The 25,570-nt window shown below is 40.1% G+C and overlaps 1 protein-coding gene and 1 long non-coding RNA gene across 6 annotated transcripts in view; both read left to right on the forward strand.

Moving 5' to 3' along the window:
- Window positions 1-13,778, forward strand: part of LOC145447638 (uncharacterized) — a 29,583-nt gene extending 15,805 nt beyond the window's left edge. The window contains exons 1-12 of one of the 5 annotated variants that reach the window (XM_080325901.1): window positions 2,031-2,300; window positions 2,579-2,926; window positions 4,225-4,425; window positions 9,904-10,064; window positions 10,421-10,556; window positions 10,618-10,728; window positions 11,322-11,407; window positions 11,480-11,573; window positions 11,802-11,897; window positions 11,977-12,156; window positions 12,972-13,094; window positions 13,530-13,778. In XM_080325901.1, the coding sequence (XP_080182027.1) occupies window positions 2,177-2,300; window positions 2,579-2,926; window positions 4,225-4,425; window positions 9,904-10,064; window positions 10,421-10,556; window positions 10,618-10,728; window positions 11,322-11,407; window positions 11,480-11,573; window positions 11,802-11,897; window positions 11,977-12,156; window positions 12,972-13,045 (1,611 nt within the window). In that variant the 5' untranslated portion in view covers window positions 2,031-2,176 and the 3' untranslated portion in view covers window positions 13,046-13,094; window positions 13,530-13,778. Of the gene's footprint in view, window positions 1-2,030; window positions 2,301-2,578; window positions 2,927-4,224; window positions 4,426-9,903; window positions 10,065-10,420; window positions 10,557-10,617; window positions 10,729-11,321; window positions 11,408-11,479; window positions 11,574-11,801; window positions 11,898-11,976; window positions 12,157-12,971; window positions 13,095-13,495 lie in introns of those variants that run through there. The other 4 variants (XM_080325909.1, XM_080325886.1, XM_080325892.1 and 1 more) reach the window with 4 other exon arrangements.
- Window positions 13,779-19,660: 5,882 nt separating this feature from the next.
- LOC145447683 (uncharacterized) lies at window positions 19,661-20,509 on the forward strand. The gene is made up of 2 exons (XR_013917679.1): window positions 19,661-19,827; window positions 20,135-20,509. It is a non-coding gene; the product is annotated as an uncharacterized LOC145447683 (long non-coding RNA).
- The last annotated feature ends 5,061 nt before the right edge of the window (window positions 20,510-25,570 follow it).

Genomic DNA, 25,570 nt, shown 5'->3' on the forward strand with positions numbered 1-25,570 from the left:
TTATTATTGCTTAGTGATCTCTAGTTTACTATAACAAGCTTATTATCAAGCGTTGTTTGGTATTGAATGACGATGCAGAACAGATTCAAGAGTTTTTGCGTATATTATCGAGCTGGATGCTCGTTTTCTGAATTGTTCTAAGGTCACAGTGGCGGGTAAATCCTAGCGTGCGTTTCTAACTTTAAATTTCAAATGTCGACTAACTCAAGACAGGTATATACTTCTGCGCCATTCGCAACAAATTGTAGAGGCATTTTTCGGTCATTTTATTATACGCGGGACAAGTTTTTGAGTGAGTTTTTGAAGAGATGGTTTTCATCCTAACAAACTGTTCGAGATACAAATTGCTGATCATGAAGGGGAGGTTGCCTGTAATGACATTTTCGGAATCGGAAAACATAAGAAGAGACCTAACGGGCGATTTGATCCCCACATATGAATTAATTCATTCATCACAATTTTGCTTGACGGAAAGACGTAGCGAGGAAGAAAATTAGGAAATGAACTTTGAAAATACAAGAAGGCGAGAAGTAGTAAACTGATGACGCTAAAATATCCAACTGAGGTACTGTATGACCAAGGGCATTTTTCACTCGCCTGGCTACACGTTCGTCGCCCGTGCTAGTAGCAGTAGTGATATATGTATACGATGTTCCTTTTCATTCCCTGCTAGTTGCTGACGATTGTCCCTGACGAGTGTCACCCGAAAATATTCGGGTTTACTTAAATATGAATATATACAATTCAATTGTTTATTGAAGTTCTGTAACTCTAGGAAGCTCTTCGTATATATTTTAGCTTAGAACTTTATTCAAGTAATTAATGACTTTCCTCTTATCACTGACATATAAATGTATATATACAGTCGATTCTGCTCAATTCAGACAGTTTTCTTACGCTCACTATTTGCCAAATTAAGCGGAGAAACAGTTTTGATATTTTAAATTTATGCAAATGTTCTAAAAATTTTCTCGCCCGTTGCGTGATTCAATGTTGCTAACTATCTTGTTTGTTGGTTACCCTTCCACCAAGGAAAAAATATGCATTATTTATAGAAATAGGCATTTCAGCGTCGGCCATTACCGCGCCACGACACGACACGTCAAGGCATATGAAGTTTAGGCCAACGTGGGACTCCGAGAAGTGTGCCTACCAGATCAACAGCAAGAAAACTTTGGAACAAAAGGACTGCCCTTATGCTGACCGAAAACTAATTGGGCGCATAAATGGCTGGCCATTAGCCAATCTTGGTTTCCTGACAATCTGAACACCACATAACAAAGTCTAGTACGTTTGAGCAATTTCAATATCTTTTGGCTATAGCAGACAGGACGAGGTCACGAAATAACAACATGTAAGAAAGTGATTATACCAACAGAACAGCCCACCGGGAAATATTTAATTAATTATGTGACATACCTTTTTCAAGATAGCACCTCACTCAGCTCTACCGGTAAATTTGATTACGTGGACTGAGAGAGGCTAAAAAATTGAATCCCAATATATATGCAATAAGAAATATTAATGACGTATTCAATCATGAATTATCAATCATGAATCATGAATTAGCGTGATTAGGCTAGAATAGGTAAAGTCGTTAACTAACGGAGTAAAATAAATGTCGCTCACAGGTAATGGTGAAAACAATCAATAAAATAGAGGGTCTGGGGGACGAAGTAACAGATGTTTTTAGGTGCAATTAATTATTTTGTTCCGTTCACGAGCATATTGGCCGGTGGCATGGATTATCCAGTGTCCAAATTAAGCGGATTCAACTGTATATAAAATGCTACACAAGCACGCTGCGAGTAACTCGTCGCTTTTACTGTGGTTCCACACGTCATATGCAAGGTTCTTCGTTTGGGGAAAGCATTCGAAACAGTAATTCTGCCAAAATTGCGGGTATATTACCCTTTCGTAATCTAGGGGCCGGGAAACAGAACCTGAAATCTCACATCAGTACGCTCATAAAAGTTTTTGCTTGTCACGAAATCATTGAGACATTGATTACGATTGAGAAATTGTCCTTCATCAGCTGTTACTCATAGAAACTACTTTTGATCGATTCGTTTATCATTAGAGACTATGATTCTACATCTACAGAATGATTATAGTTTTTACTCATCTAGTTTAATAACAATCTACTTTTGTTGGTCGATTTACGATACTAGTTGATATGACCCGGCAGAATATCCAAACGATGTTCAGTCAGTGGACACTGATTATTATTTTTCTGATCTTGATGCAAGTCAAACGCCAGGAAGGACATTTCACGTACCGTCTGCAGTGTAAACCATTTGGTAAGATATATGATATTACTTACACAATCAGCATACTGCAGTCTAGTAGAGGCGAAAGTTGAACACTAGTCTAATTTTAATATTTGATCGAAATAATAATTGTAATAACTTTTATCCCGCATTCTGAAATCGAGTAACATTTAGATCGACTGACTGACAAACCTTGACCACTCATGGCGATGACTTGGATATTCAGAATTGGTCGCTTTCTAAGAGTTATCAGCCTAGCAGGATACCTGCATCTAACTCCGCATTGACTTCGTTACATAATTTTCCAGGACGCGTTACACAAGCTGTTCGCACAAATTTTTCTGTCACTCTTATTAGTGGTTGTAGGGAGGGAGACAACAACTATACTTGTGAGATTAAATACAGCATCCGTACGGGAGTAACAGCAGACGCATTGCAAATTATTACATCTCTTGACGGTCCGAGAGCTAATACTACAATGCATGAAGGACTGATAATCAGATATGAGTGGACGATTATCAAAGATGATGGTCGAAAATCGGTTATGTTCAATCTAACTATATCTTCATCTGATGAACCTGTCACCGTTCATTTAACGAGTCAGTACCAACGAAGTTGTATGGAAATTCAAGACTTGGTAACAATATATTTTAAAGGTCAGAAAATTTCACTGTTTTCTAAGAAACTGATTTTTATTTGTCATAGATTAATCTTGCATTGGTGAGGTTGGGCAGACTTACACATACCTTATGCTTGTTATGCGATGTATATTAATTTCCGCTTTGGACTCTTGTTTTGTTGCTGTCCCATATTCCAGATGTTTCGACACAAATGTTGATTTTTGACGAGGCTGATATTCTACTTATGTTTCCCGAGCTGTAACACTAGACTAGAGTACGGCCCATTGTCGTTCTAGGCACGCGCTCAGGCGAATGCACCGCATACCGTAGTCCGATACGTTTTTCCGTGAAATCTCATTAGGATTCAATTATTAACTGCGTCTGTATTGTAGTGGTGGATTGTTTTGCACATTGGGTTAGATTGTGCCTCCGACAGTGTAACAATTCACAGGTGGTCAAATACGGACTCGGCGGTGGTACTCAAGTAGAAGTATGTAGAAGCACCCCGTAAATTACTACAAGTACTACCATTAAACAAGTAGAAAGTAGCGATTACAAAGGCATGTGAAAACTACTTCACGTGAAGCTACAAAACAAAGTCCTGAAAAGTACTGAAGAAAGTAGTTTCAAAAGTAAACTAGATCGAAGGGTCGCATACTTTTAGCAGTTAATTGAAGGCAACACTTTTGAAAATGCAGGATGCTTTTCCGAGACCGACAGAAAATGACTAATGATACAGGGACTGTTTCGCCCATCAGTAGCCACCTCAATTTCATTCATAAAATTGATGCAAACATATCTCAACACTATACTCAATACTTCACAAAATACAAAGTGTCAAAAGTAAGGGCTTGCGTAGAAACCTTTAATTAGAATTTGAAATAGTCACTCTAGTATGCAGTTCAAGTAGCCAAAACCTACTTGAGCACTCCAAAAAAGTACAAGCACTTCGTTACTGACCACTTCTGTGTGATATTCGATTGATCAATCCGCGCCATATGCAAAGTTACTCTTGAAGATATGGTATTTAATTAGCGTAGCCTGTGCTAATTGATGATAATTTCTAGCTATACCTACATCCATCTGTTTGGCGGGAACTATCCTATTGCTCTGCTTCACCATCGCCAATCTATGCCCTTAGTGCAGTGTCTAAGCATAAACGTAATCCAAACTTTCCATCAACTTGGACTCCATGATATTGGCCATAGAATGATCGGCATGTGTAGGCCTACTTCTAATGAATCGATTCGGCCTTGATATTTCAACCGTATGGATTACGCAGGTGATAAATTGGATCCATCTATTAATGTTGAGTTAAAGTGATTCGTATTTAGGTTGTGGCCATCTTACGGAATTTGGATCTATTTCAACAAGCTCGGAGATTGCTAGATATCTAGACACGGGCCATATATCCTGTCGCAATACGAATTCCGTGAGCGGTCGGGCGGTATTTAGAAATGGCAGTGAAGCAGTTCAAACGCAATGTCTAGCTGATGCTACATGGAAAGATGTCAATAACATAACCTGCCTCTATCGTGAGTAAATATTTATTATATCCATGAAATATTTACGGTTCTGAGCATGATTATTGTAGTCACGTGAGAAACATCGAGTACTAGACAAACAGTCGGATGTATTACAATTACGATTGGGCACAATGATTTGAGTACTCTACTCTGAATGGAGCATTAATTCTAATGATTTGAGTTGATGAGCAGTGAGAGGCGAGTAATGAAATTATGCGCTCCTTTCCACGTAGTACTCAATTTATCTACGGAAATGACCGTTTCTATAGTATTTTACAGTGTTGGCATGACTCGAGTCACCTTTTACGTGTGAGTTGACTTGACTAGAGTCACTTTGCAAAAATGACTCGACTTGACTTGACTCGACGCTTCATAAATGCAAATTGATTCGTGAATCGAAGCAAACTTTACGAGTCAATTTCAAGTCATTAAGTAATCGATGTCGACTAAATCGCCGATTCTTGTATAAGTTAGGATTGCTTACCAATCACTGAATGATTGTTCGTTTTACCGAGCCTCCATTGTTACATCACAACGTATTTGGTCAGAGCATACAGCTTACAGCATACGTTGTCGTAAATTTGCTCACCCTACCAACCCTCTTGTATGATTTAAATCAGAAGTCTCAAACACGCGGCCCGCGAGTGCATTTTATGCGGCCCGCGGCGTCATCTTGGAATTTCAAGTGTTCAACGATATATTCGAGAGTCATATATCTTTTTTATATATAAGAGCTTAACGTTCACGCTAAAACTACCAGAGGTGGTCAAAGTAGTCAAGAAAGCTACTCAAATAGAAGTAGAAGTAGCGACGGAAAAATCTACTCAAGTACGAGTAGGAGTACTTCTTCCATGAGCAACCTAAAACTACTTAAAGTAGAAGTAGAAATTGCTGGCTTTAAATCTACTCAAGTAAGTAAGTAGTTTTCAAAACGGTCATAATACGTTCGCATGGACTTTCAAAAGCTGCAAATTGAGCTGCGTGCGGAAGGTGCAGAGAGCTTCATGTACAATGCATATTGATGCATCCCAGAATGTATATATTTCCGACAGCATTAGCAACAAATGATATTAGTGAAATAGAAATGAGATACCAATCTTTTGTTTACTCGAACATCCCGTTTTAGAAAATGTCATGGCTTGTTCCCTCACCCATATTACGGCCTTTAGTTTAGTTGAAGAGCAATACGGAGAAGTTGTATGAATACGACGTTAACACTTTGTGCGATTCGTATACGATGATAAAAAAAATATGGCGTATCGTAAAAATGCCATATAGTGTAATTGTATTTTGGGAAAGTAGACGGCGATGCTACATTTGCTTTTAAACTTAAGCATGTATGTTCTCCAGACAAAAGAAATGAAACTAATTAGAACTCTTAGTAATGATACTTCGAATTGAACGAGAACTACCAATACTACATCAGAAAAGCGGAAAATGTATTCTATGTCTTTTGTCGAGACAGTTTTAACGGTGGTCTGCTAAAACAGATCTAACGCTTATTAAGTCACAGCCCACTTTTCCAGATTAGGACACGCCATGGGCTGCTAGATTACGATATGATAGGTAAATGCTAGACTGCGAAACGGTTGTTTCAAACGTTATGATGGGCCATATTTACTGTGATGAAATACGTCATATGCGCGACAATGCGGTGCAATGCAACCTGCAACCTAAATAATATTCCCTTTCGCGAAAACATATTTGTAACTCTATATTTACTTGATGTGAAGCGCGACGGAAATTTTGGGTTTGACATAAATTTTCCTAAAATTGAAAGTTAAAACTCCGTGAAAACAGCCCGAGAATTCCCCAGTTTCTCTTTCTAGTTGGAGGGTTACACTACTTCTACTTGACAAACTGAAAATAGCGAGAAGTAAGTAAGTAGATCACAAAATATTACGAAGTAGAAGTAGAAGTAGCGAATATTATATCTACTTGAGTAAGTACCAGAAGTAGAGGAAAACTACTTGAGTACTTCGAAAAAGTAGAAGTACTTCGTTACTGACCACCTCTGAAAACTACTATGAAAATCACTGAAATCTCAACAAACTTCACTATCATATCACTTTTAAAAGCTACCAAGCGGTAGAAGATCAGCTATTACGCTAGATTTCTAGTTCATGATGATGAAACATGACCCGTCGATGATTCGTGACTGAAAATTGTGATTTGGTTTGGTGCGACCGTTTCGTAAAGTTACACGATTTCGGATTGACTGTGTGATTAAATGAAAATGACTCCAGTTGAGTCAGGTCAAACCTTAAAATCAGAGGTAGACTTGCGTCTCGGAACGGTGACTTGGTAATCCTACGGACGCAACAATCTATGAAACTGTCATGGGGAATAGTAATATATCAAATGGTCGTAGCTTGCGTTGCGTAGGGTATATAGCTATTTAATGAGGTCAGTATGGCAACCATTGGTATCCTGTGACCACACACTCGTGACGTATTGTGACTTGTTGTTGGTTATCTTTATCCCTGTTATTATCGGTGGCCAGTACGGTAGTAGTACGCTCTACAGCTGTAACACCAATGAATTCTTCGACGGGTGAACATTTATATTCCAGGGGTTCTTTTCTTAACCAGGGTCCGTAGACCCCATCGGGATATGAAGCACCAGATCAGGGTGCGCGAGATGCATTGTGGTAGGCCTATATGCTGTTGAATATTTTCTTGGCCAGTTTCTGCAACTGGAAAATAGTCTACGTGCTACGCGCGATTTCATGTGAATGGGCTTTCTGATTTTAATATAGGTACTATTGGAAATTGTTTTGAACATGGACAGGGGCTACGAGAAATCTTATTGAAAGCACAAGAGGTACGATCGCTAAAAAGGTTAAGAAACAATGCTATAACTATGGTTCAATAATGATTATATTTCAGTTGTTATTGATATGTTCCAATAATAATCGAAGGCAAAATCTAAAGCTGATTTAATTTGACTTTGGCAATAACAGTCACAATAGCCTATAGCCTACTTATCACGACTATATCAAAGCCAGGAATAGGCTACACCAAAGAATGTAGAACGACATCCTACATTCTTTGGGCTACGCCGCTCAAATGCTTTGATATCAGATCAATCTTCAGTATATTTCAAAATATTCTACATAAACTAGTGGCACGTCAAAGGTCCACTAGCTGCAATATTATAAGCCGGGTTGCCATCGACATGGACCAAAAAATAAGGACAGTCAAAAATTAGATTAGCATTAAAAAGCGTTTTGTACATAGCTTGTAATTATACGAGCCGTGACATAAGGCATTCCATACTTTTCGCCAGAAACAATCTGCTCCAGCAACTCCTTGTTATTAGAAAGTGCTTCATGGATCTCACGACAGCTCAGGTCTAGATTTACCTTTACTCAGTGCCGAAACAGCACTTCGTCGTGATCGACTTGTGAAAAATTTATTCATCGACTGGCTCGAATTAATCGTTATGACACACTTCTGGTGTTTTAGGTATCAATATGAGTAGAAATAGTGGTCTTTCCTATGGCCTCCAGGTTAATGTCACAATTGCAGATATTGCAATGTGCGAAACACTCGCATTTGAATTATTCTCTCTCATAATCGTCACGAAAAATGTTTTTTCGCCTGCTCATTTTGACTGATCAGATTTAGCCTTACTTGTAAATAAAACTATATGTGCAATATAATTTGAATAAATTTATCAATGATTTATGGCTTTACCACTTTTTAGCCCAAGTGTCGACTGCACTGCGCCTTTTTTCACTGCGCAATAAATGTGGCCTTCCCCACAGCTTATTCTGCTGTAGACTAAACAGCAGGAACCTGGTACTGCTGTTTACTGCTAAATGACGTCCGCTGCCGTAGCTTTTGGTACAGACGAAACTGCTATACCACCACTCCCTGCCCTAGCTTCGCCACTTGAAAGTCAAATCTTATGTTGTGTACGTCACGAGAGTTCCTTTCATTTATGATGTCATAAAATCTCGACGCAAAAGCATAATTTTAGAATATTATGCAACACAGATACCAGAGGATAACGATCGAAGTTCTGTAGTGGTTGAAAATAAGACAAAATAAGGACGCAAGTCCAAAATAAGGACATTTCTTGGAAAAGACGTGACCCTTCAAAATAAGGACAAATCTTAGAAATAAGGACGGTATGGCAACCCTGATTATAAGCCTACAGTTTTAGATGTCTATAACTCATTGATTAAAAAAATTATGCCGGCACAAAAACAATTCTATTCAAATATTTGAAAATGTAATTTTTATCTGTGTCAAGCGTGAATAGTACGATACTAAATTACATTTCCACGATGTTTGTGGAATGCCTGTTTGCAAGGTCCCGTCAATTAACGCCTACATGGCCATTATACATTGAATATCGCTACTATTGATGCTGCGGCCCGCGGCGTCATCAAAATCTAGGAAATTGGCCCGCGAGCGCATTTTAGTTTGAGACCTCTGATTTAAATCGAACGAATATCGTTTATACGTTTATAGTTGTATATCATGGATATGAAGGTGGCTACGGTATTGCACCATATCATATTTTGGACTTTCTGAGGTTTCGTATGTTATCCTCTATTTTGGCTGATAATTATAGACTGAGACAATACCGCTATACTTCCGTAGTTTAGCAGTTCTACCTATGCGGGAGTGATACAGCGCCTTTTAGCGTGTACAATCAACTATTTATCCGTTCCTCAATTCAAAATAAATGGGGAATTCATCTGTATTTAAAACAGCTAGCAAAACGAAATCCCTCTAAATCATGTCTCGTACTTGGAAAATCTAACTTGTCTTGACTAGTGACTTGACTCGTGACTTGACTTGACTTGACTTGACTCGAGTCACTATTGAAACATGGGTGACTTAACTTGATTCGAGTCAAAATGTGAAATGACTCGAAATGACTCTTGACTCGAAGGTAGTGACTTGATCCCAGCACTGGTATTTTTTACTCTGGCAGCCTTGAAACCTCGATTGATCGTATTATACTGAACGGGTGATAAAAGTCTACGCACGATGGTGGAAATGACTTTTCTGTGCAGTGATTAATCCACAGCATTGCCACAGAGTGCAATGAAATAGCCATGGTCGATAAAATGCCAAATTATCTTTATGTGGAGTGGAACTTGCATGAGGTTATTTGTGGTAGTATAAAAGGTACACATTTGAACTTCCCACGCCTTTCATGATGTTATGACGTAATAAGATTTGGGTCTATCTCTAATATTCGACTCGACTCGAACCCTAATACCCGATTAAAAGTCGCATCACTCAGGTGCTCGCTTTTACCCTGCCATTATTATAAATATCAATATTTCGATGCTTTTGACCAGTTTTCCCATCCACGGATAATTTGGCCGTATTTTATGACGTCTGCAAGAATTCCATGGAAATTGAATTTGACCGACACGGGCTACAATAGCTTGACTGACAATTCATATAGCTTCTTGAAATCTTCCTGCAGCCCGTTCATAATTTTCCCATTTTTAACCAATAGCAATCAATGCCGAGCTGAGCATTAATGGCAATCTCTACAACGAAACGGTGGATTTGACTTACAACCAATCGGCGTATGGTAATAATACGATCTCGTTGAACTGTTCTACAAAGTATGAACTAAGGAGAGCAATGGCAAAATTTGTACTGAACAACAAATTCGTGAGTATCCTAATGTATTCTGAACGCTGAAAATGTTTCGAACAGATTCCCTATAGGCATTACGCTTTAACGCAGAAATAAGTTGCATCCTTAAATAGATTTTAGAATTTTGCGTTTGTCCATAATTCCACATGACTGAATCGAGTATTGCGCATGGTGTATTGCGTGAGTTGCCATTTTTGAGGGCTTTGAGTGAAAACAAAATCAATTCCTCGATACGCGAACCATTAAAATGCCGTTTCCATAAATATCGTGACTAACCAATAGACCTGGACCATTGATACTGCATTTTGATAGTAAATTAACGATAATTGTGACACAAAAGTAATATTATCATTCTAATACCCTTACTACAGTTGAACAGCCCTACTATTACTCTTCATCCTAACCTCAACCGGAAGAACATATCATGCTATTTCAAGAATGATTTCGTGAAATACTTCCCCCAATCTACCCATACCTACTCGTCTACATCCAAATTAAACATCCTATGTGAGTATAAAGTCAAGGATATTGTCGTGATCAATTCGATAAACTGTGTCTTTCTCTTCAGTTGGACCTCATCCACCAAATGGTTTGGATTCGATCTGCTCATTTCCGGATGGCTCGATAGCGTTTTACTCCAACCCACCAGCAACGGGAAGTTGGTTATCACTCATAAAAGGTCTCGATTTTATTCGAAGTTAATTCAAACATTTTGAATGTACTTCACATTCTGTTACGCTGAACTATATCTTCATATAGAACACGCGTGCATCATAACCGTTAATGAGATGACGATAAATGTAACTCAATGAGAGGAGCACAAAGTTGATTCATTCAGCAACCCACCCATTACTCATGCAAACATCCCTTCCACGGCGTATAAGCAAAACGAAAATGCCAGTACGGATTTAAATATTCGGTAATACGATAGATTATGAAGTGACACATATATAGTGAATATTTTCGGTACTGCTTCTCATGCGTAACAGTCATCAAAATCGTAATTCTCGATTGTAAGATTGTACTAAACAGCACGAATTTGAATTTCCCATCCCTATAATAAATGAGAGGTATGGAGACTGGTGATTGAGGTCAATTCTTCGAAAGCTATAGTATAATTAAACGGGAAACGTGCCCTAAATATGATGTGGTCGCCAATTAAAGATGAAGGTGTGAAAAGCATTTTAGCAGCAACAATTTTCCACGACTCCTTGAGAGGAGATTTTATTTAACTAACGCTCAGCGCCCCTTTAATAATAACATCTTTTCAAGGAGATGCAGAAGTGCCAAGTACCATTACGCAGTGCTGTGGGCGGATGTACGGCGTTCACGGGCAAATGATCGCACCGCGTTACAATGTAATAACTATCTATATTCTATATTATAATAATCCCCAGATCATGTCAGACATGGAATGTTACTCTATTTAGCAAAAAGAGTTGGGTAACTGGAGTCTACGAGCAAACCTTTCCGGACACGAATATTACACGGTGGTGCCTTGCGAAAGCATGGCAACTGTTTCAGGTATCTTTATTTAGATACGTGTGTATTACCCATACCAAACCACGAGTTTTTGTTTGTTTTGGGGTATTCATGGTGTTTGTCGACTACTATGGTCATTTACACCAGGCCGATATTCTTCTTATTTTTCCGTATCTGCCGACTTGTAGCACGGCCCACCTCTAGGCTTTTTGTAAGACACCGCTGACGCGGATGACCACCACGACTTAAAATCTACTACTACAAATACAGGTGACTCATCTATGGTAATTGCCATTGCGTGTGTTGGAGCTGCTTTGCTATTAGCAACTGGTATCATCCTAATATGTTGGAAGCGATGGAGTAATGGTAAACATGGAATAGCCTATACCTACTTAGCATTAGTAGCCTACTACTCAATTTCCGTGCATCGAAATTCGAATCGCAGGAAACACAAAGATTGATGTCGATAAAGTTGAAAATAGCAATCCACTTTATGGAACATCAGATGACGCACATGTGGAGTCAAAATCAAACGAGCAGGTCATGAATCCACTTTATGGAACTGCATCCAGTGGGCAAAGTGACACGGAAGTATATTCTGTTGCTTATAACAAGGAGGAGAAAGGTTTGTTCCCAAATTACATTTTGTGGGGCAGTAGCCCTGAGTCGTATAACCAAGTCACAAGGTTCCAAGTCACAATTCAGTTCAACTTTTTGCAGTTTTACCTCGAGTCAAGTTGAGTCATTTTCAATTCACCACCGAGTCAAGTCCGAGTCCAAGTTAACTAGTAAATGGTAGAGTCCGAGTAATGGTGTTTTGACTCTCGAGTCCTAATCCAAGTCTTTATGTTCACTGTTTAATTTTCAGTTCAATTCGGTTCAACCCACTTTTTTCAACTCTGCTTGAGTGATAGAATGGCCCACATTCATAATATAGTAATTTTCCTTCAATCCTAACAGCTACTGGCCCTATTGTCCGGGTATCAGGACAGATAGACGAAATACAAGTAATGTGGTAACTTTACTATTCTTCGAAGTTACAACGAAATGTATGTCTTGGCCGTCTTCGTCGCGAGTCATATGACTTGGTTCGAGTCATGTTCAATGACTCGAGTAGGCTACAAGTCGGGTCAATACGAAAATTAACTGGAGTCGAGTCTAGTCATTTTAGATATTTGAAAATATGACTCGAGTCACGTCGAGTCACCAAAAAATCGCGACTCGAGTCGGACTTGAGTCGAGTCATGATTCGAGTCAGTACAACCCTGCAGTAGCCCGTGACCCATAGGCCAGGCGCCTATGTTTCCGCTGTTCTCGATTTTTTCGATATTGTGACATCATCTGTCTTACCAAGTCACAGACTTCAGGCTTTTGATGAAAATAGCAAAATTATCATCCTGGCTAATGCCTATGTTAATAGGTCTTTATCAATGCGTCTAGGTGTAAACAAGTTACAGGAGCCGACTGGGGATACGGGTGACCTATACTCTGTCGTAGACAAAAGAAAAACTTAAGGTAACATCACACTGCATTGTAATCAAAATTATGGTTTCATGCGCTGAGGTAATATATTCTATTCTATTTTAATCATAATAAGGCAATATTGTATGGAACTACTTTTATTGGGCAGAAAGTAGCTTTAATCATTGACATCGTTAATAGTCAATATTTCGCAATGTGAATTAGTACTCAATTACAAGCAGAAGTAGCGACTGTCAGGACATTGAAATTAACCTACTTCAAATAGACGTATAAAACTAAAGGTCTGAAATATGTTTGAGTCAATTGTTGAAAGAAATTGGTTAGGACATGGTGTCGCCGGTGCAGCGCAGTCAGTTGTCTTCGACTTGTGCAGTGGGAAAAATTGCCATCGTAAAATTCGAAAATGATCTCCATCAATACACAGTTCCTCCTTCATAACACAAGACTACAAAACCGAATACGAATATATTAGATATGCGCAGAGCGACAGTGGCGGACCGATATTTTTTCTTGAAGGTTAGACAACGACGATGCGAGGAGTGGAGTGTTTTGGCATCTCATGCGAACAAGAGAATAGCGGCTACCTTGTGCGTACGCAATGGGGAGTAAATATATCGGTTGGAGCAGTGGACATATGGACACATAACGAGACCAACCGGAACTTAAGTTTAATATCATTTTGTATTCACCTACGCCTCAATAAGAATGAAATATATTGTAAAATCTACTCCGTGTTATTTAATACAGATATACTGTGACCTCCAAGCGTGTCTGGGTGTGTTACCAAGCTAATCAACCCCTGCGCTGTCATAATTCACATCAGACCTATAGCCGATTGTTTAATGGTACCTGGCCCGCACAGGCACAGCTTAAAATATTTTGTAGGACATTGTTGTACGCATACCTGTAGGTATGGTTGCAATGAGCAAAGCTACCTTCAACTTTTGGTATCATTGGTAGTCATTTAACCTATAGTTGTCCCTCAAGAAGACGGGAACGTGTTGGATGATTATATCACCCATTACAATTGCAGGGTTGCGTTCATATATGTAGCCATAGTAGTCACCATAGTCAGTGCTGATACTCAAGTAGAAGTAGAAGTTGCGAGTTTAAGTAAAAGTAGAAAATCAAAGGACTGAAAAGTACCCAGTAAGTATAGTTTCCAAATTTAGATGTGGTCGCGCGTACGCATGCTTTTGGCAGTTAATCGGTGATCGCTGCTTTCGAACAAGCGAGATACATCTTCGCGACGAACGCAAAATGACTGATTACTAGGGCAAGCTTTTGCAGCAATAAAACCGCAAGAAAGTTGCACTTAATGTTTACAAAAGTTGCAGTAAAAACTTGCATTTATAATTTTTGTTCAATTAATAGTGTATGAGATACTGGAAAGGTTCCGTCGTATACCCAAGTTCAGGCAGAGCTTTTAAATTTATTTATTTGCGTTTTCACGAACATTCTGGCAAGACCGTCAAACTTCTGGCGGGACACAGCATGAAAAATAAGCAATGCGGGAATAATTTTTCCCTAAAAAGCCAAACAGCACAGAATAAAACAAGTCAGATAACACAGCAAAACCGCCTTGGTCTGCAAACTGGACCCAGGGTGTTTCAGAAACACTCACTCTTGGCGACTTTAACAAAATAAATAGCCTGAATGAGGAGACCAAGTGAAAATGCAATTTTCGGTGGTCTCGCCTGGGTGTTCGTGAAATGGGAAACTATCTCAAATTTAAACGACAGAATTGATAAAGCGATCTATTTTCATAGTGTTAGGACACCGTCGTGCTTGGCAAGGGTAGTTGAACTTCTTGCTTGCTAGCCATTGGGTCATAGAAAACAGTGAGATGCAGCTAACCCATCATATGCTGTATATTTTTATTATGCAAATAAATGTGAATACAACCATACTAGGAATAGTTTATAGCATGGCTATAAATCACTCCTTTACATTTTAACGCAATATTTGATCAAAGTTGAAGTAAAAATTGGTATGAAAAATATAAGAATATAGTTGCAAAAAGTTGCACTATAAAATCCCTCCAAACAGATTAAAACATAATATTACATAGATTTTGATTATCTAGGAAGCTGTCGGAAGCTGTAAAAAAAAGTTGCAAAAGTTGCAAAAACTCGCCCTTCTGATTACGCTACAAGTAGGTAACATCTTCGAAAATATATTTATGAGGTAATGTGATGGCTATGGCAAGTTTTTTTTTCAATTTTACGTACAGCTACTGGTAGCTCCCTAAACACTCAAAATTGATGTAGCATGATATTGGAAGCTATATATTGTAATTTATTTCTGTTTTTCGTGCAGATTTTTTACTGCAATTTATATAAAATATTGTCCAACAACCCTAGCGGAGCACGACAGTGCCTGAACTAGATGTATATAGAGCGCTTGATTAATTCTTTGCCGTTTAAACATGAGACAGCTAGTCTTAGTTTCCCATTTCAAGTAGGCTACACTCGGATAAGACCACTGAAAGTTATATTTGACTTGGTCACCTTTTCAGGCTATTGAGCTTGGCTACAATGTTTTGGGTCAAGTTTGCAGGATTAGGGATTTGTGGTAGGGTTTCCATACGTTCGTAATTTCCCAGACATGTCCAGAATTTCACTGCTTAAAATGCGTCCGGAAGGAAATTCTAAAACACGCGCAAATATCCGGAATTTCGAAGGTATGAATATTACTCAGAGTTTTGTCGTAAATCAACATAAAAATATTTTTGGATGCAGATTTATGCTAATTGATATTTTTCTTCGCGCGATTTAGTGTCACATATATTTACGTTAATATAGGGACCACCACCCTCGCAGAAATGCAATCAAAAATATATAAAACTACCCATCATTTACTGAACGGTATATCCCTGGAGTCGATTAAGGCCGTCTGGATGCTTGAGGCAATACAGTAGTTCTCAACCTGGGTCGATTTGGGATCGCAAAGATGTTGAATAATCAGCTTCCAAAATCGGCCGTGTGTAAGTCTGGGGAGCAAAGGTGATGATGACCTATTTTTAGTAATCAGCTTATCGAATTTTGCGGTGGGCCAAGGAAGATTTTCGAATTGGAAATGGAGTCGCGACCTAAAAAGGCTGGAAACCAGCGGATGTGCAACCTGCTGGTGCGGGCCGGCATTTTGGCACATAAATAGTCTCATCTGATACGGCCCGATACATGATTTCACCCGGCCCGTGAAAAAATTTGTTGTAGGTTCTAGCAATCACGAGACCTCACATTACACATGGCCCAATTCCGTTACGCTCCTGTATACAGTCGATAGGCAGATCTTTGATAATGTGACATCATTTTGACATACAATGTGTTAATACGTCATTTTAAATCTGCTAGTAGGCGCTCAAGAGTGTCCAGAATTTGAGCCGCTAAAATACGGTAACCCTGGTTTGGGGTGTGCTATTTGACTTGTTTTGGGGAGACGGAAGGGTCATTATAACTTCACTGTTTGGCTTTTTGCTGACGATTATTTCCACATTGAGTTAGTATCTTTCTGCGTACCGACAAAATATATAATCCATGAAATGGGAAAGTATCACATCTGACAGCTCTGCAGGTGCTGCCATCGAAATGCTGCCATGTTGGTTTCAAACCCAAAAAGTGTGTGCAACTGTGCATGATCGGTTGAATAGCTAAGAAAGAAACGGCGCACGCAGACACCCTGCAAATCTTAAAAACTCTAGGTTTATACAACGGAACCTTTTGATTATCTCATACTCTACTCTAAAAAAATATAGCAGCAACATTTTACTGCAACTTTTGTTAAAATTCAGTGCCACTATATCACGATTTTAGTGCAGCAAAAACTTACTCTAGTGATGGCTATTTCACGCGGTTATCATGATGATTTCACACATATAAATGATGCAAACTTATTTCAATCCTATATCTGCCATTGTACAAAGTGCAAATTGTAAGAATTAAGTATAGTTTTGCATAAAAACTTTTCAAAAAGTAGTCTAATATCAGAACCGCTTGAGTAAGTGTTGCAAGTAGGCAAAAATACTCGGGTACTTGGATAAAGCGTAAGCTAAGTACTTCGTTACTGACCACATCCGCTTGTATTTGCAACCGCTTTCCGCACCGGCGTATAAGTAATAAGATATACCTTGTAGCAGTAGTTCTCAATCTTTTTGACCTCGTGGAACTGTAAAACTTCAACGGATATGTTGCAGACCGGTGAACCTTGAAAAACCAAATCCACAAATTCAATTGGGCAAATGCATTCATCATAGATGGAATATCGGAAACCTCACTTAATGATGACTTTTTATGCGATATATTGATACCTGGGTGTATTAAAGTTTCTCCAAGGCAGTGGTTCTCAACCTTTTTCACCTCGCGGACCCGTACAATTTCAAAAAATATTTGACGGACCGGTGGACTTTCAAAAATTGAAATTAACCAAATATGCAAAGTATGCCACCATTACTTGCAACTTGCAAGTATATGGTGCTAGAGAGTGACATTTGAGAGTTTTGACCGTACTTAATGATGTCCAAGATAGCATCCATGTGATTTTAGCAACGTGCTACCGCGGAGAGTCGTTTAAAGTCTTTCGTGCCGAAAGCCGCGGATTTGACCGACCATGCCAACTCGAGTAATATTCTTCTCTCCTACAATATCGAGAGAAAAAGCGTTTTAAGGCTGTATCAGACTATAGATAACTAACCTACGGATAGATGGGCAAGACGAGAGTCACGGTCGAGTGATGCGACAACGGCAGATTTGTTGTCGCTTAATAGCATGAAACGGGAGCGTAATTGCTAAGCCCATAGATGACGACCCGAGCGCTCAAATCAAATAAAGTTGATCTTATTTGAAAGCTACAATCGCGCTGATTCTGATAATATACATTAAATTTTCATCAAGGCAATGGAACCACCCCGAAATAGCTTTCAAAATATGAAAATCGGCATTGTTCTAAACAATCGCAACCACGCACAGACCGTTGTTATGGTCATTGTGCTGCGCCGTTGCAATTGTTTTAGAACAATGCCGATTTTCATATTTTGAAGGCTATTTCGGGGTGGTTCCATTGCCTTGATGAAAATTTAATGTATATTATCAGAATCAGCGCGATTGTAGATTTCAAATAAGATCAACTTTATTCAATTTGAGCGCTCGGGTCGTCATCTATGGGCTTAGCAATTACGCTCCCGTTTCATGCTATTAAGCGACAACAAATCTGCCGTTGTCGCATCACTCGACCGTGACTCTCGTCTTGCCCATCTATCCGTAGGTTAGTTATCTATAATCAGACGAGGCGATGCCGGCGATGCCGGCCGATAATTTCTCTACCATCATGTGTTTATCAGTGATGAGCACCGGAGCGGAGTCGGAGTGGATTCGGAGCGGAGTTTTGCCAATTTTGTGATACCCGGAGTGGAGTCGGAGTTTACAACAGATATTTTTCCGGAGTTTTACGGAGTATTGTGAGTTTGGCCCCCGATATCTTTCGATAGCTTTGACCAGAAGACACTATTGATTACAAACCAAAACACAGACAGTTGACACCTTGTAAAGTTGTAATATGACCGGTAACATGCAAAAATGATTGACAAGTGCATAAAAATCAGCCATCTGCACTGCAATTGGGGACTGGAGAGTAACCTAGTGATCTAGCAAGGCATTTCCGCTGAGCAGTGTCTGTAGTTCACAAACTTGAAGACACCCAATATCGTTCGCAGCGCATCATTTTCTACCTGCAATGAGATGCAGTCTTTGAATCCACTGCTGAATGTCACCATATTATGAGATAAGATCTCCAGAATCTTCCACGTTGCTGTCATTGCAGTCTTCTATAGTCACATCATATTCCTCCTTGCGTATTTGTTTCGTGACTAATTTTCATGCTACCCCAGTAATTGTGCGAAACATTTACAATCAGCAACATACAGCGGGGCTTCCCTATGGTACAGCCTTTGGCTACCCTGATTCTTCCAGCAAGTTGATGATCATAACGGAATATATCACATTATCCTGATGACATTCAATATAGTAATAGGTCCATTTTGTGAAAATGTATTCCCAACGTTGGTATCAGTTGAAACAAGATAATATCCGATACCACTTTTGTGATAACTTTTCGCAACTTTCATCGTACTTGCAATTTGCAGTGAGAGATATCGATAATAAGTGTTACATCAATATTACCTTTATATCTGTGAGAAATATACATACAACAAGCAAGTATCTGGATGGAAACAATAATAACTTATGCAATGTGTTACATGATTTAATGACATTGCGACGAATTTTCGCTAGTAAGATCCGCTCACAGAGGCATACCAGCATCTAAGCCCGCTTTAAATATTTCAACAATACATAAATCACTAAGGTAAGCTGATCTTACCCTGTAAAAACAGAATATTCCGAATTTCCGAACAGTCACACTAAATAACTACAACCGTCTGCTTTGCTCTGCTCGCATCAACTCAACTACGCTTCCTTCAATATTGATTGACGTAGTCAGTCATCCAGAACTCTTCTGAATTTTCGTCATGTAATGTTTGGTTTGATTGAGAAATGACCTTGATGTGATGTGAAAAATCAGCACCGCAATCAAGTTTCTGCTGCTGGTCTGTCTCAGACTCCAAATTCCAGATATCATGTATCAGCTTCAAAATTGGAAGTCACAAGTCATTTAGTCGACTTCAAGGAGCGTCGATCGGTGCGTCAGTGATGCATCATGTATGTTTAGTGCAGTGCAGTTCTATCAACTGTTTCATGGCGATGCGGAACTTAATTTACTGAAACCTGTGATGTGATCGTCGATTTCAGTGGTGTTAGTGGTAGTTAGTTCGAACTGACTGGTCTTCCTTCGTCATTTTAATATAATGACTGAAGCACCGTCGACGTCAAGTGGGTTACTCACTAAGACGCAGAAAAAGAGTGACGTGTGGAAGGATTTCACTCTGATGCTGCATGATAATAACGGCCAGTATACTGGGTTTGCGAGATGTCAAAATTGCAATGTTCAGCTAAAGCATCACAAGTTGACAAGTGGTACGTCGCATCTTCGAAGACATATCGAAGCTTGTAAGAAGAATTGATCGCAGTTGAAATGCAAGTAAGCGAGTAATCAAAGGAGAAGGTGAGCATGGGGAACACTGATCGCCGGGTGGAGAATACCGAAGAAGTGCCGGTTTGCCGTGGTGTTGTGCAGAAGACGTTTTGCCATCCAGATTTACGGTGAAACGTAAGTTCGATGAGGAGGCTTCATCTTTGAAGCAGAAGCTGTCAGAGGAACTAAGAGTTGCTATCAAGTGTTATGGGCTGGCTGGCATCACCACAGATATGTGGACCGATCTAAAGGGTCGCAGTTCTATTAGCTTGACTGTCCATTTTGTTGGAGAGAACTTGACTCTCAGAAGTAATGTTGCGACTGTTCGGCAATTCACGGATACTAAAAAAACTGGTATGAATATCAGACAGGCTATCGAAAACATCGATTGGGATTCTTCGACAATGGTCTGAATATATTTCGGGGACTGGACAAGATTCTTCGGGTTATCTCGGAGTCTGGGATTGAGATCCCCGGAGTCGGAGGGACTTTGCCTCAGAGACCAAAGTTGTCGGAGGGACTCGGAGTCTCGAAAAGCAGACTCCGCTCATCACTGGTGTTTATATAGCTCAGTGGTGAGAGATCGTTGCACTTGATTAGTTTCAGAAGGCGTTGACCCGTTGCATTTAAACCTGCTCGGGGATGATTGACATCTGCGAATCGGTTTTTTGTTGTTGTACACATGTACAGGTCAGGTACACTGTACGTACAACGTACATACTACCGTATTATGATCAGTGATGGGCGGATAGTGATTTCTGAGAATCCGAATCCATCCGACAGCTCAAAGCTCTGATGAGCAATCCTTCCGAATACGAACTATCTCATCCAAATACCCATGCAAATCCGAAAAATCTTGTCCATAATCCAGAAAATCCAAACAGAATAAATATTCCGAAGAATCCCAATTGTGCAGCGGAGCTAGATACATTTACGGCCTAGAGTTGGCTGGTTTATATTTGCTTGGACCTTTGACAAAACAACTTTAGAGTGCTACCAGTCCTATAACAAGGGGTACACTGTCCGTTTTGGTTGTCGAGCTGACGATTCTTTTCTTTCGACTTGAAGTCAAAAGTCACGTCTGGTCAAAATTATCCGGAAACAAAGTTATAACTAGCCGAAAATATTCGAAACTAATTCTGCAATATGGTCATGATGTCTGTCCAATGTGTTCATGCTGCAATGTCTTGTCGAATGCTGGAACCTTCTCTGAACCATGGTAGTTTGGTATTTGCAAGGGTAGGTCAAAAAAGTTGAAGGTAGCACGAGTTTTGACTGCCATGATAGCTGTGGAAGAATATGCGCGTGCTGATGCTACTCGAAGGTGGTGGGTGCATCCGATTTTGCAATGCCGGCTTATACTGGATAAGTGGAGCGGCTCAATAATTTAGTACTACATCGCAGTAATTCGTTTCGCAATGCCTCGCCAGAAGGTCCGTCCGCCAAACGGCTTGAGCAAAAGTGACGCTATTCAAGTCTCGACACTGGTTTATATATGGATACGCATGAGCGCATCTCCCACTTCTCTCATCGCCGGCGATGTCACCGAGTTAATTGACACTGTCAATTAAAATCGGCGGCGATTCGGCCGATGGCAGCGATGATAAAACGAACACTAACGCTCCGCCGGCATCGCCTCGTCTGATACAGCCTTTATGGCTGTATCAGACGAGGCGATGTCGGCCGATAATTTCTCTACCATCATGTGAGAGATCGTTGCACTTGATTAGTTTCAGAAGGCGTTGACCCGTTGCATTTAAACCTGGTCGGGGATGATTGACATCTGCGAATCGGTTTTTTGTTGTTGTACAGGTCAGGTACACTGTACTTGTACATGTGTACAACGTACATACTACCGTATTATGATCAGTGATGGGCGGATAGTGATTTCTGAGAATCCGAATCCATCCGACAGCTCAAAGCTCTAATGAGCAATCCTTCCGAATACGAACAATCTCATCCAAATACCCATGCAAATCCGAAAAATCTTGTCCATAATCCAGAAAATCCGAACAGAATAAATATTCCGAAGAATCCCAATTGTGCAACGGAGTTAGATACATTTAGGGCCTAGAGTTGGCTGGTTTATATTTGCTTGGACCTTTGACAAAACAACTCTAGAGTGCTACCAGTCCAGAAACAAAGTTACAACTAGCCGAAAATATTCGAAACTAATTCTGCAATATGGTTATGATGTCTGTCCAATGTGTTCATGCTGCAATGTCTTGTCGAATGAAACCTTCTCCGAACCATGGTAGTATGGTATTTGTAAGGGTAGGTCAAAAAAGTTGAAGGTAGCACGAGTTTTGACTGCCATGATAGCTGTAGAAGAATATGCGCGTGCTGATACTACTCGAAGGTGGTGGGCGCATCCGATTTTGCAACGCCGGCTTATACTGGATAAGTGGAGCGGCTCAATAATTTAATAGTACATCGCAGTAATTCGTTTCGCAATGCCTCGCCAGAAGGTCCGTCCGCCAAACGGCTTGAGCAAAAGTGACGCTATTCAAGTCTCGACACTGGTTTATATATGGATACGCATGAGCGCATCTCTCACTTCTCTCATCGCCGGCGATGTCGCCGAGTTAATTGACACTGTCAATTAAAATCGGCGGCGATTCGGCCGATGGCAGCGATGATAAAACAAACACTAACGCTCCGCCGACATCGCCTCGTCTGATACAGCCTTTAGAGTCTAACCAAGCACCTTGCCGTGCTATCCTGCTGATTGCCCCCTACCATCAGTGCGCCGCACGAAAACACCTTACAACAGCTATACCTGGCCATCCGCAATATCATGGTCGAAAAAGCACTTCGTCAGCCCACTCCCCAACACAGGTTGATCTTGACCCCCCTCCCATAGGGTGATAACCAAAACTTCAGAGGGGCTTCTCCCCTCAGAACCCACCGTGTGATGGATGTTTTCAACAGTACTTGTGAGCGCATTCATTCTACTCTGTGTATGTAAAGAGGTGATGCGACCTAATTGCGCGAAGCGCGAAAATATTCAATAATTCATGACTGATTCGGTCAATAATATTAATAATTGCATATATATTATATTGCTACAAATTTTCTATCCTTTCACGATTCCAAATTGAAATTTCTTCACTGGCAAATCATTTTTCTCTGTGGTATGGCATTTGTCCTGTGGGGTACAGATTGTCAGGACAGCTAGGTGCCTATGGACAATTCGACATATACATTGAAGTTTTCGGTCAATAAAGGGCAATTCTTTTCGGTGAAGATTTTCTCTCGGTCGAATTTTGGGCACACTTTTCGGAGTCCCATGTCAGCCTAAACTCCATTATGTGTCGGTGCGTCGTGACGCGGTAATGGCTGACGCTGAAATGCCTATTTCTTTAAATCATGCGTATTTCTTGGGGGAAGGCGGTAAATAATTGAGACAATTAGTGACACTAAATCGCGCACATCCCGAAAAAAAGTTGACAAAAGGCATTTAAAGTTTCACAAAATAGTCTATAATTTATTTTCATTCACTAAATAAATTTAGTTTCCTTCAAGCTCGGCCCCAATCCTGTTAGGGGTGTGGCAGTTTCGGTCGCACAAAATGAATGAATCGAAAACGAATGATCGTGCAAACTGCGCGGTTTAGCGAGTCAGATTTTTCTTGTCGCTCTCATGTCGTCAAATGACACGGCTTGTACTAATTCAAGTCAAATCGAATATGTTACCTCACGAAGTTCTGAATCAGTTTAAAATTTGATATTTATTTAATTTATCAATGGACAAGCCTTCAAAATATTTCATCTGGAAAGTAAAGTATAAAATTGTAATATGCCTGGCGGACCGGCAGGAAAGTCTTCGCGGACCGGCGGTTGAGAAACACTGCTCCAAAGCACGGCTGTTAAAGATCACTAAGACTAACCTGATTGTTTGGTTTCCGTCAAAAGAAATGTGACTTTGCCCGTTGCTATAGCCTCAATTATGCTGCTAAGTATCGCTTAATTGCACCGTCGTAATCAACTTAAGTTTGTCAAAAGTATCGGTATCCTCCACGTATGACTTCTCCGAAACAAGTTGTACGCTACTTTTAAACAGTTTATTGAACAGTGGGTTTAAAATATGACATTGAAAAATGTGTTTTTTCTAAGTTGTTTACATATGCCATAATTGTTTAACTATTTCGAAAAACATGTACTATGACTCTACAGGCGATTTGCACCCGATATAAGCGTTCCACATTTCTAAATAAATTTAAAATATTATGTTTTATTTCTCTTTTCTGGATGGGGGATGAACTTCTTGCATTTGGAAATTGAAATATACAATTTGAATAAATCTGGCGGACCGGCAGGAAACGTTCCATGGACCGGCGGTTGGGAACCACTGCCTTATAGTGTAACAACCCCTTCCTTTCGGTACGGCGAACTGCCACACTTGATTATGATTCATTGTAGAACACAATCGTCAGGTATCGAGATGGAAAAGGTGGGATAGCACAAGCAAGTCAGATGCGGTTTAGGTGTGCTGAACAGCCCTGGCATGATTATATGCCGATTTTTCACTGCATCCAGGCTTTTCATGTTTAGAAACGCTTTTCCGCACAGCTCCGCCAATCTAGAATCCTGTTTTGGCATATCATGACGGTTGTTGTTGCTTTATTGAATTATGGTGTTCGACAGCATAAATTTTCAAAAAATACTCTATAATATATGCTAATTCACGATATATTTTTGGGCCCCCTTGAGCTCGCCCCTCCCCCCCCCAATTGGGGGTTTGGGGTGCGGCAGTTACGGCTCTGTGTCTATCAGATGCCCAAGTCTGAAGGCAACCGAGATGTGGCACGACGAATGGCACTGTGGGTCGTACAATGCTGGTTTCGTACGTCACGCGCCTCTTTTATATCGTTGTAATGCCTCGAGTCCCGATTTTTTGCTAATAAAAGCACGAGATCTGCAGCCACGGTGGCCACCGATTTCTAAGCTGATTAAGAATTGGTATTGAAGGGGCCGCTAGCTATTACGCGGTTGATGACTGGCGATTGAACACCATGCAGACACGACAACCGACAACTAATTTTAGAGGATATACGGGACAGATCGGTAACCAGACCTGTGTAGCAAATAAATGACAGACAACCGAGGTCTCTAAAAAGCTTCACATTGCCCCAACGGTTCCTGGTCACATGAACATGTCAGCATGTAGCACTTCAGCATAGACAATTGATGCAACACTTCAGAATGTGGGTAAAATTTGGGTTTAGGACCGGGTAATGATATATATCATTGGGCCCGGGTAAGGTTCCGAATGAGGATTGTGTTAGGCTTGAAGTTGATACATATATATATATATATATATCAATATAGCAACGGGTCCGCCCGATGATGTTTAGTTATTATTTACGGGTCCTACCTTTTCCAACACACCACACTCAGCTTTGGCGGTAAATCTGATTACGTGAGCTGAAAAAGGATAAAAATTGATAGCAATATATATGCAATTCCCGA

Source organism: Botryllus schlosseri, chromosome 1 (genome assembly GCF_051294905.1).
Source record: "Botryllus schlosseri isolate E-star chromosome 1, Bs_hap1, whole genome shotgun sequence".
NCBI classification, from domain to species: domain Eukaryota; kingdom Metazoa; phylum Chordata; class Ascidiacea; order Stolidobranchia; family Styelidae; genus Botryllus; species Botryllus schlosseri.